Below are 12154 nucleotides of genomic sequence, written 5' to 3' on the forward strand. Positions count from 1 at the left end.
TAATAATAATAATAATAATAATAAAATGTAAATAAATGTTTTGACTGAAATGTTCATGGAGAACCACAAACAATGTTCTGCATGTGCTCGAGTCAAGACAAAAACATCACAAATTACAGTGGAAGCCAAAACAAAAAAAAAATTATAAAGTCATAATGCATAGACAATTAAAAATGACAAAATGATCAGAAATGATGGGTAACAAATTAAAACAAATTATAAACAAGGCAAAAACTGAAGACTTACAGCAAAAGAATGAAAAGCTTCAGTAAAATCAATACGTTTTACTTCATTCTAAAAAAAAACAGAAAAAAAAGGGAAAAAACGGGGGGGTTAAACAGAAAATTAAAAATCAGAGCAAGGTTAATATAACATGTCACATTGCAATTGAGCATTTTTCACAGAGCTACGCTTGAATCTAAACCCATGTTTTCATGTGTCAGGAGGASTTTTGGGATTTAACACCAACTTTTAGCCTTAGCAGGTAAAAGGCTAGCCTGGTTCTGCCCAAAAGGTAAAAAAAAAATCCAAACACTAGAAGCTCAACAGAATAAAGACTTTTTCTTAGTTTTATTTGAACAAATAGCTAGTTGGTGTCTGAGGTTTATTTTTTTTACCCTCTGAAAGAGCCAAACTCTTTGTTTCTAGACCTGTAGATAAGCTTATGCTGAGTGGATTTACTCCCCCAAAACGTATAAAAACTAATGTAATCCCAGAGTGACGAGGTCACAGTTTAAACTCAGTCATTTATTTTTTTTAAATACAAGGGATCATCATSCTTAGGTTACTCTAGTTCAACAACCTGAGGACGAACCAGTTCATCACTAAAAGGGAAGCTGGGACACCCATTTCCTGAATGTGTCAAATCGCTAGAAAACTTTCAGCATAAAAACAACCGACAGCAGCAAAAGTAACAAACATTGTTTTGATCCAGAATTATGGCAAACGCCTCATGCTGGCTTTGCTGCTCATTAATCATGCAGTGTGTTAGTGAACATGAGCACAGCTTTGGTTAAACTTGCAGCAGCTGGTGCAAGAAGTTGGTCAAACATGCAAAAACCCAGTCAAAACCTTACAACCTACTGCCTTTAGGTGGGGTCTATTTTAGGCCTAACTAATAAAAGCGTGCTGGATAAACTTAAATAAACTCTGAGGATTAATTCTAAAGCTGAAGTAGGAAGTGAAAGCGCTGCTCCAAACCTTTTTCTGGCGGTTTCGGCAGAACAAGACGATGAGCACCAGAAGCAAGATGATCCCCAATCCCACGATGAGCAGGGGGAAGTTGGACGCGACAGTCACGATGAGGAGCATCTGCCTCATCTGTGCTGCTGAGTCATCATCAATGGTTGCAGTCTGGGCTCAGGGAGAGAAGATCGTATTGATTTGAGATTCATTTCTTGTTACCAGGAAAACAAAAACACCTGTTTGAGCTAAAAGACGGGGGGGGCTCCCACCTCGTTGACGAACATGATGGGGAAAATGGTCTCGTTGATGTGCTTGGTTTTACTGAGGGGCGGAAGAAAAAAAAAAGAGAGATGAAGAGGTCAGAGAAAACATTTGACTCAACATGTGGCCCAAATGTCAACGGTGTGGCAACAGCAAAGTGGGTCGGAGTTCAGCAAACTTACGGGAAGCCTGGGACTCTCTTCAGGATGATATTGAGCTGAGCTCTCTTACAGGCACGAATAGGAACCCCTGTAGTCTGAAAAGGATTAAGAAAGATGATCTTTACATTCAGAAACTTTCCAAACACACACACACACACAAAAAAAGCACATTCTCAAGCATTAATACTTTGATAAAGCAGCCTGTATAAACCCTCGTTTATTAAAGTGAGCAGAATCCTTTTTAATGACCGACAGATCGACCAAAACAACTAACCACTCTGAATAAACCATTAATGCTTTCAAACAATAAAGACCAATGGTTTAAAGTTCAACTGCGTTCTAATCAGTGATAAGGTGTTTGTTGTACCGGCTGCAGGTCCAGGTACGTCTCGTGCTCTTCCTCGTTGGGGTTGAGCCCGTCGACGGCGTTGATGTACGCGGGGTCGGCCTGATAAAAGTGGGGGAAGGACACGACGATGGGAGCACCTGGATGGAAGTGAGGAGACACACGTGAGGCTTGTTTATGTCTTAACAAGGGTCAGGAAGAGATTAAAGGAGATACAAAGAAAAAAAAAAAAACACCAGACTGTGCAACGTCTTATCAAGTCAACACACAGTTGTGTGTGTGCAGATGAAAGACGAGTCCAGGTGTTGTGTTTTCAGTTTAAAGAACGATACAAAAAAATAAATAAATTAGGAAACTTTTCACTAATTAGTTTAGCATCAGGCTTCATATTTTCACACCCTGAGTGTATCACGTGCTTTTAAACAAGTTCCTCTACATAAAAAGGAAACAAAAAAATTACTTTTACGTCACAAAATGTTTCACCATTAAGGCATCACTTAATTTGGAAACAAAAATGACTTATTACCTTCAGCTAACCAGAACAAAAAACAGGTTTTTGTTACAGATTTTTAAAAATCATTTTAAAAAAAGTGACTGCAGGAACAGCTGGAAGTAATTAATTAACATCAGTCAGTTGTGAAAAACTGAAATGCAGATTCTGTAAACCAACATGTTCAGGAAAAAAACTGATGGGTGCTTTTGAATAAAGAAATAAAAAGCTGAACTCAATAACGATTATTAAAATATTATGTAAAGTCCTTTTGGCTTTGTGAAGGAACGGGTCAGGATATTAAAAAAACAAAAACAAAACAAAAATCGAAACAAAACACCAAAGACTGCTTGCAATGCAAATAATTTCTATGACAACTAGACTAGGAAGTCCAAACAAAACCAAAACCACCAGCAGGTGTTTAGACCACAATCTAAATGTGTCATTTTACTGGTTTCATCTCAAAGTCAATAAAAAAAATCTAACAAAAACGACAATTTTTAGGTGTTTTTAGGTGTTAGCTTTTCTGTGCAGAAAGATTAAATTCTGTAGTGAAGTTATGGATCTAAATTAAGTGTTTTTGCTTCTTTTAAACAAAAGCTTCCCACCCAGTTTCAGAATCACACCACGTTTCAAACATCAGAGGCTCTCCTTCACACGCATCAAAAAGGAAGTGAGCTCGACTGACACTACAGCAGATTAAACAGATTTTTTTAATACTCAAAACATACTGAAATAAAAATGCAAATATAAAAAAAGGATTTAGGTAAACAGAAATAAAAAGCCACAGTAGCCATCTTCTGGCTTTACAAATCAAACAGAGCAGAGATTATTTTATTAGAGCAATCCCACTCTGCTCAATGACCGTCATAAAAAAATCCTTCATAACCTCCAAACACAGTCAGGACAGTTAATCATTGAACGGCTGTTGAGTAAAACCTGACGTGCTCAGAAATGTCAGATAAACCAGGGGACGAGGTCACTGACCACAGGGACTTTGTCATTTTTGAAAAAAGGGAGTGCAAACAGAAGAAATTGAATCATGAGGCTGATCAAAGCGGGGGGTGATGGGTAACTAGATCAGGCTGTGAGGAAAGTGGGTCGGGTCATACCGTCTCGACAAACGCTGACTTTGAGCACGCCGGTGCCGAGGCAATCTCCTGCCGGCACGCAGAAGCCGGCGTTGGTGGGGTTGTCTTCGGGTTTCATGAGGACGTCGTTGGGGGGCGCGAAGCGGTACGCGTGGATTCCCTTCACCTCCACATCCTTCACGTACGCCAAATGAATGGATCTGAGGGAGAAAGATAAGAGCTCTTACATTCAAAACCAACAATAACTTGCAAACCTTTTAAAAAACAGAGCTTAGAGTGTCCTGTGCAGAAATACATTTCCTAAAATGTGCAGGACAAACTTGCCCTTGTGTTTTTGCTTGATTGCCACCCTTAAGACTGTTGCACTAGCACATACTTATCAGTGAATTAGCCACGCAAATGACTCAATGTGTCATTTCCTTACCATAAAATCCACTGGAAGTCCTTGGCCTACTCACCCTGACCGAATGCTTTGACTGTAAACAAGTCCAATAAAACAAAACGAACGCACGCATACCTGCAGAGATCTGCGGCGAAGATGTACAGCAGCTCGTTCCTGTTGATCAGCGGGTGGAAGACGGCGCCGTCCGTCCCGTTGATCATGTTGCTCTGATTGGAGGACCACCACGACATTCTCCTGTTGGTCCGAGAGCCCAGAGGTGATGTTAGTGTGGAAAAATTAATACATATATTTAATGTATGTATTTTACGTTTTACATAACCCACACCCACAGCTACTTTGTGTTGGGAAAGTACTGAAAAACCAAAAACCCTACAGTCGGGACTACTTTTACCTGAAACTTAAACTCATCACAGAACTGGTTTCAACTCGTTCTAGTCGACTGATTCAATGCGCACTTTGACTCTCTTTGGCTATCCAAATAAACATTTTGCAACCCTTTCCTACCTAAAGCCAGGGAGCAAAGGGTTTCTTCTTTTAGATGCAGGTTGTGTAACAAAGCAAATGTGACTATTTCAAGTAGAGGGAAGCAGGAGTAATGAGTTGGCAACAAGAGTTTCCTTTTTATTCCAGAAAGCATTAACGCAGCGAGGGACAAAAATCTGTTCTGGTCGCAGACGATTAATCGTCTGTCGGTTGACACAACTTTACCTCAGGCCATTCCACGTGTCAATCTTCCCATAATCCAGGTAGTTCTGCACGCCGGTGTGGAAAACAAACTCTCCCTCGTGAGTGCCGTTTTTCTGTGGAGAAGAGACAAAGAACTGTCAGAAACTGAAAATTACCACTCTTGACAGGAAAGTTTATTCTACTGGTGAACAATATTAGCAGAAAACATTACTATCACCCATCAAATATATCAACTGACTTTAAAGTTTTATGAGTTGGTTGATTATAATATTTTACAAGTTATGTATAAGGCACATAAAAATGTATTACCTTTGAACATTCAATCAAATTATGTGAGGAGGGAAAGTTGTTATAATCTTAAGAGACTAGAATTTTTTTGTAAAACCTAAAATTCAAACAAATTTAAAAAGGACCAATGTACTTCAGTCAAAGGAATAAGATTATGGAATAATCTGGATGATGACTGTAAAAATGCTGGCTCAATTAATTTGTTTAAGAGAATGACAAAAGTTAAATAATTAAAGAAATATGAAATTGTATAATTTGTATTTGTGGTAGTTACTGTTTGAGGAGGTGAATTTTTTTGTTTGGTTTTATTATTTGATTACTAATATTTGAAATTGATAATATTTTTTGCAAATGGGGCAGATTTAAGATTTTTCTTCTGCTACCTTTCATTTTATTTGATTTGTATTGTTTTTGTTGTATGTAAATGTGTTTTTTAATGAAATGAATATGTATGAGTATGAGAGTTGTTTTCCCTATTTATTTGCTCTGTTTTTATGGTTTGTCATTATTTGTGTATTGTCTGTAATGCTTTTTTAATAGTTGCAAAATGTGAAGCACTTTGGCCAACGGCAGTTGTCTTTAAATGTGCTATATAAATAAAGTTGACTTGACTTGAATAAAGATAATAATAATAATAATAATAATAATAAATTTGGGTCATTTTCTGTGGATGAAGTGATTAATAAATGGTCCATAAAGTCCCTGAATGTTGCATTTAAAGAGGATCACGTTGCTGCTTGTGACAGGCTGCAGATGTTCCTCTATAAACAGGAAGCTTAATATCTTCCATCAGCGTTTAAGCAGCGTCACGTCTTTCAGGTGACATTCTCACAAACCTCCCTTTTCTCTGTGGTTTTGGTAACCTGACAACAAAACATGAACACAGTGTTGCAAAACAGAAAACAAAATACCTCCCTGCAACCGGACTCACCTTCCACATCAGTCCAAAGTACTCGTCCACTTCAGGTTTCATTTTGTGAATCCTTGTCATAAGCGGGTCTTTGAAGCCCCACAGAACCTCGTGGACGGTGCGGGTCATGAAAAGGTCGACGCCAATGCCGCTCAGGTACAAGGAGACCATGCTTCGAAGGAAGAAGGAGTAGGAATTCAGCTCGTTCATCACAGCCTAATGAAAAACAAACACAGTGAAAAGCTTCCATCACACAAAACCGCTTCTGAAAATGTCACAAYGAAAACAGACACGAGACAATGACTCGAGGAAAAACAGTGTTTGAAGAAATAATAAACAACTGCCTGTCAAATCTATAGACAATGCAGCACAGACGCATCCGTCTCACCACAAGCGGAATGTTGATGGTTCTGACAATGTCGACCTCGGGGTCGCCGGCGGACTTCTCGGGCACAAAGACAAAGGTTTTGGGGTTCAGGGCGTAAATTTTTGTCCCGTTCTCCAGGAAGGTTATGTTTTCTCGTGGCCTGTACTCCCTGGTGTGGACAGAACATTGGTCAGTCATTTCGTTTAAGACTTAGAAACTGGATTTTCTGTTCAAATGAAACCTACCTGTACGTATACGGGCCAATCTGTTGAACCGACGCCTTTCCTCCTGCCAGGAACACCTCAGGGTTGGTGATGTTGAAGAAGTAATAYTCCATGTAAACAGGAGGAGGGGGGTTCTTCCAACCCTCAAAAACTTGACTCTTCTCCGTCAATGTAATTTCCTGTCAAGTAAAACCCAAGTTCAGACTGAGAAACACTGAATCTCCATCTGTCTTCCAAATCTCTAATACTTTCTCTCTGAAAGCGATGGCAAAGGCATTTGGTGTTTGATTTTTAGGGCTTCTCACTAGCAGAAGTGCTATCTGAAAAGGTCCACGCGGCACTTCGGTAATGAGCTGGTGCCTCAACAAGACTTCCAAAACCCTGAAAGGAAGCCCATCAGGGCAGAACTCAACAATTTCCAGTAATTGAAGGTAAACCTGCATTTGGAGTGGTAAAACACCAAACTACATGCAAAATGTCAAGAGAGTTCACACATTTAGAGCGATAAACCAAAACAACCAGAAAGAAAATTTCACTCAAAGTGACTTTCAAGTAGGGTTGCACAGTATGTGTGAATTGATTTTGCTGTGTCTTGTAAGCCCATGTGGGCTGGGAACTTGTAGTGCATGACACAAAAAGAAAATTACTTCTTTACTGTATTAGGAAAAACTTCAAATTCTCGTCAGTGAGTCTGCATGTTTCAGACGTTACTCTGCTTTAACACACCTAATTTGAACAAATGAGAGCCTAACAGGCTTCTGCAGAACTTGAAGATCCACTGAGGAGCAAAGAAACACATTCAGGATGGTGGCCCTCGAGAGGCAGGATTGAGATCATGACTGAATGTACAATACATTGCACAGCTCTACTTTCAAGATGGTTTTACTTTGATCATGTGAATAAAAWGCCTGGGAAATAAAGTTAAGTAATGCTAAAAAAAACCCAACTCTGGTTCCCACATGTCTGAACATGAGGACCTGATACGTTTCAACAGAAGCACTCAGGTGTAGAAGAGATTAGAGTTTGGCTCGAGGTGTTGAACGGAAAGGATCAAAYGATTTTAGAAGTATTTTTAAAAACTTGGGGATAAATGTCCCACTTSCTGTCTTTAAGTTGGAGTTCCTGAAAACCCGTTGCTCCCCTGAGTAGAGAGGTGCACTTTAGAGAAATCATACATTGTCTTCTGCGGGCCTACAGGCTCTTACAGCAAACAAAATATAGGAKAGGGTGTAGCCTAAAGCTTCCCGTTTTTGTTTCCATTTCCAGCTTTCAAAAGAATTGTTTTCTTTTGTTTTGCTGTGGCGTCTTTTTCATTYGACCTTTAGGCAAACTCTATAGGTCAGTCAGAATATATCCACCATTAGTTAAAAACAATAAACTATAAGTTCACCTGAAACTCAGACTGAAGAAGTCTCTTGGAGGAGAGGTTTCACTAAAGAAGAACCCATCCAGAGGACCTACTTATTTTTTTCCTTTTTGAATAAACTAAGATTTACATCAGCTGAAAAATAAAAAAAAAATAAATTAAACCATTTTGCTAACAATCTCCAGACCCATTTGTGCACGAGTGAAACTGCAAAATTCCATCTTTAGGTGATGTTTTGTTTAGTTTTATCAGGCAAATCCTCAAAAGCTGGTTTAATAAAAGTACTAAAATAGTCGATTTTAGTTTGGCGCAAAACTCAAAAAACAGCTTCCAGTCTAAAACAGAACCAGAGGTATTTAAAGAGGTGAATCTCTTGAGTCTTGACGAGTCTGCTTCTTAATTAAAAAGCTGAAATGAAACCAAGATAATGCATAAAGGAGGACACGAACATCAGCTAAACTGGAACAAATGAGCAAAGTTGTTCCTTTTTTCTTCTTAAAAAATGCAAATCTTGGTGGCTCCTGACGTCTTAGAAACTGAACGCGTGACTAAAACCGCAGTCGGTGTGAACCCTTGCCTCTGCCATCCTTGAACAAAGGTCTTTTAAAAAGGCTTTTGGTCAAGGTAAATGACATTTGTCCTGAAAAAAAAAAAAAATATATATATATATATATAACAAAAATGTTCTAAAGCGTAAAACTTAATTTGCAGAGAATGACCCAAATAAATGAAGAGGCCGATTAACTGCGGGGTGATGATATCCTCATTTGACCAGCTGAACTTAATAAACATTAATTTAAAAACATTAGGTGTGCTTAATTAAAGCGGACTTCAGCTGAACGACCTTGTTCTTCAAGGGATTTACACTTCAGTGAAAAGTCTTCATTTCCAAACATGCCTGTAAGGAGTGGCTTGAGTGGGTGTTTTTTATCCCCCTCTCTTTCTTCAGTTTGTCATTTGAGCCAAAAGATTTGGGATTGCAAATCTCAACAGGGAAAAACCACAAGGATTTAGGTGTCTGCTCTCTGGCAAAAAGTGTGCCCTCAAGGCCGAGAAACTGGTCGAATTCCTCCAGACTTTTGTGCTACTTCCTTCTACGGTTGCACAAAGTCAATGTCCTGAAGGTAGCTTTGAATGGGCTGCATCRTTATTACACAGAGCCAGATTAGATAGATTTTTTGGAGTCCATTCAGCATGTCTGGGGCCAGCCTAATTCAATGGAAGGGCTGAAGTAAAAAGAGGATTAGCTGCGCTGTGTCATTTCATGTAATCGCCAGCTGCATCAGAGTCAGATCCCCCTGGTGACGAACTTTGCCCGACTCTCTTCATCTCCTGGGATGTTGCCCTGAATTGGACCTAAATTTGACCTCACTGTGTCAGCGAGGCAGATGTTCGCAGGACTTGGACGGAGTCCTGAGCTTGGATTTGGAACATTTTTTTTCAGTGACTTTCCTACAGGAGCAGAAACAGGTTGATGCTCAAGTGAAATCTAACAGGAYACATGTCAGAAAGAGAGAAATGTGAGGCATTTTAAATAAACGGTCAGCGAGTGGTTCAGCAGGGATGTGAGCGGGTGTCAGCTGCCAACAACCCCACCCCTTTGGGCTACCACTCCATCACCCATCCAGAACTGCAACAACAAGCWGACAAATCTGCATTTGGAAAGACCCACAGTCAAATTAATCTGACAAATATAGACAAGCTATGATAAGAAACAGCAGTWTTGTGAATTCAAACAGGTCAGCGAGGACAGAGCTGCATGCAGATGCATTTTCAGGAGCCACACTGCAAAACACACCATTTACCTTTGGGTAAATTACTGCAGCTTTGGCTGCTGATTTTTCTAAAAGTTAAATGTGAAAGTCAGGACTCATGTCTTTTCCATCAAAACTGCACACATCACCCAATCAATTCTACCAGGTCTTTCCTGCAATCATTGGGAAAAGTCAAAATATGAAGCTCGTTGTATCCAGAAATGCGAGGCACAAATGAAGAGGGGGGTTTAAATGCCACAGCAGTTGAAACAGCTCTATAAATCATGTGCAGTTTGGTCAATTATTATAGGAATTTAATGTTTTAAAGCGCCATAAAATGAAACGAAAACTGATCTGAGCCATACAATCTGAAATCCCCGTCAAGAGTAGGAGGTTTCAGGGGATTATTTCGCCTATATTCATTCATTTTTTTCCTGGGCTTATAAAACAAAATGTTCCTGAACAAAACAGTGGATCGTGTGGACCGAACTGAAGGACACAAAACCCAACAAACATCATAATAAAAAGCAGCTACATGGTGGTTCTTCATCCACCGGTCCCCGCGGATGAACACTTCCAACCTTTAAAAACTCACATAATAAGCAGCCAGAAAACAAACATTAAAAAATGTTAAATATGTTTCAGTTTAATGTCGATGGGGTTCGGCTCACCTGTTTTAACCGACTGTGGATCATCGTTTGGAAGACTTGAGCCACCACCAGGGCGATCCCCACAATCAGGAGGTGAGCGCAGACGATGCCGGTGGCGTAAATGGCACAGGATCTCCGAGTCATGACGCCAATAAAAATGTTTAAAAAAAATCACAAAAAAACTTCACTGAAGTCGACGATAACTTTCACCCAAAAACATATAAAGGTGAAGATGAAATGATGTTGGACCGTGAAGCCTCGGGAGCAGCAGCTGTAAAGGAGGGGGGGTGTTAAAGTTCACTCTTCACCGGGTTTGGCCTGGTCCTTCTCCCGGTGAGGCGGAGGAATAATAAAAAAAATGTTGGCACTACTTTTATATAAAAAAGGATAATAATGGAGGGAGGGAGACGACCGAACAACCCCCCAAACCTGAAACGACGAAGGACCGGACAGCTCTGAGGCTGACGTGAAATGAACCAGCAGCTCTCTCAGCACTTTGAGAGGAGGAGGAAGAGCTGCCCCCTCCTCTTCCTCCTCCTCTTCGCGTGAAGCCGGTGAGGCGGAAAGGAAGCGGCGTTTTTTTGGGGGGAGGCTTCATGCGTGGGTGTGTAAAGAGACGTAAATGTTTGCCCTTTTTAAAAACTTGTCACCAAGGCGTGTCTTTATTWTTATTATGTTTTGTGTGCAGTTTTATATAGCTGAACTCTAATTAAAATTATGATTAATTGGGGGGGTAGTTAGCCTCACATCTGAACGCTCTTTAACGTCCTTACCGAGATAACGTGGGTGTTGCTGCTCACGTGGAGGGAGCTACTTTTAAAATTCCGTTATTTTACAATTTGAACACTCCTTCACTCTCCCAGCGTGCTCAGAAAATGTGCAGACAGCAGCGTTTCCGTTAGCTTTTATATGAATAGAAAAAAAAAACACGAGCTCGCCTCGCGACTCCTTAAATAAGCACCACGCGCACATGAATAATGTGGATTCGAAGGACCAACGGTTTTGACGCGAGCCCCCCTTTGTTCGTACAGCGAGCGCTCTGATTGGCCGAAGCCCTCACGGACCACCGTCTCACCGAGCGCTGATTGGTCAGAGGGTGGTGAGAGTGATGTTGACATTCATCGTCTGATTTCAGGGCGGAGCCTGTTGTAAAGGGGGAACCGAGCTATAGTTTTAAAAAACAAGAAAAAGTGGGGGTGTTTATGAGCTCCTGCAAAGCTACACACGCTGTTTCATTGGAGAAGCAGAAAAATGTGACTGGTTTACGACCTGAATTATTCTCATTATGTGTCTCGAGACAGAACATCGACAAACATTTATCACCGAGAAGAACTGTTTTTTAGTGGAGGAAGGTGATGCTCACAAGGTAAATTACATTAAATTGATATAAAGTGCTGGACTTTATATCGCTCTACACTAAACCTTCACAAAACATTTAAAGTATGTGTAATTAAACATTTTAACAAGTGACAATATCCACAAAATTTCACTCAAATACACAGATTTTTAGATGTTAAACTAAATGGAAAGCAWATATTTTTATGAATAAAAGCACACAAATAAAAATCTGCAGTCTCAAGTCTCCATAGCRTTTAGGCTACTATATGCTGACAGGCTACTTCTGTTGGGTAATTTCCCACAGTGTATCATTATGAAAAATATTTTTCACAATAAAAGCATTTTTGAGTAAATTAGTTAAAAACATGAATCAGACAATTTTTTATCTTGTTTGTAAATAAGACTCCAACTATTAAAAAAGTATATATTTTATTATAGAGTCTTAGGTTTGTTCTAAAATAGAGAAGTTGCACTAAAACATGATTTCTCCTCAGAGAACATGTTGAATAACTGCTCGTTATCACTCTTTGCTCTTTTATTATTGTTATTTTATGTAATTTGGACTACGAGTCTGTAATAAATCTATCTATCTATCTATCTATCTATCTATCTATCTATCTATCTATCTATCTA

General features: G+C 39.6%; 1 protein-coding gene and 1 long non-coding RNA gene across 2 annotated transcripts in view; one reads left to right on the plus strand and one right to left on the minus strand.

The window, feature by feature from the left end:
* scarb2a (scavenger receptor class B, member 2a) overlaps positions 1-10694 on the minus strand; it is a gene marked incomplete at its 5' end in the record, with an annotated part of 14121 nt that extends 3427 nt beyond the window's left edge. The window contains 12 exon segments of the mRNA XM_014024215.1: positions 247-294; positions 1201-1353; positions 1455-1506; positions 1629-1702; positions 1975-2093; positions 3556-3734; positions 4052-4171; positions 4646-4737; positions 5844-6038; positions 6211-6358; positions 6435-6592; positions 10205-10694. Coding sequence (XP_013879669.1) covers positions 247-294; positions 1201-1353; positions 1455-1506; positions 1629-1702; positions 1975-2093; positions 3556-3734; positions 4052-4171; positions 4646-4737; positions 5844-6038; positions 6211-6358; positions 6435-6592; positions 10205-10327 — 1461 coding nt within the window.
* Positions 10695-10738: 44 nt separating this feature from the next.
* The window catches only part of LOC106528930 (uncharacterized), a 1879-nt gene continuing 463 nt past the window's right edge, over positions 10739-12154 (plus strand). The window contains exon 1 of the long non-coding RNA XR_001311562.1: positions 10739-11549. This is a non-coding gene — a long non-coding RNA (uncharacterized LOC106528930). The remainder of the gene's footprint in view (positions 11550-12154) is intronic.

Source organism: Austrofundulus limnaeus, unplaced genomic scaffold, assembly GCF_001266775.1.
Source record: "Austrofundulus limnaeus strain Quisiro unplaced genomic scaffold, Austrofundulus_limnaeus-1.0 Scaffold413, whole genome shotgun sequence".
NCBI lineage: Eukaryota > Metazoa > Chordata > Actinopteri > Cyprinodontiformes > Rivulidae > Austrofundulus > Austrofundulus limnaeus.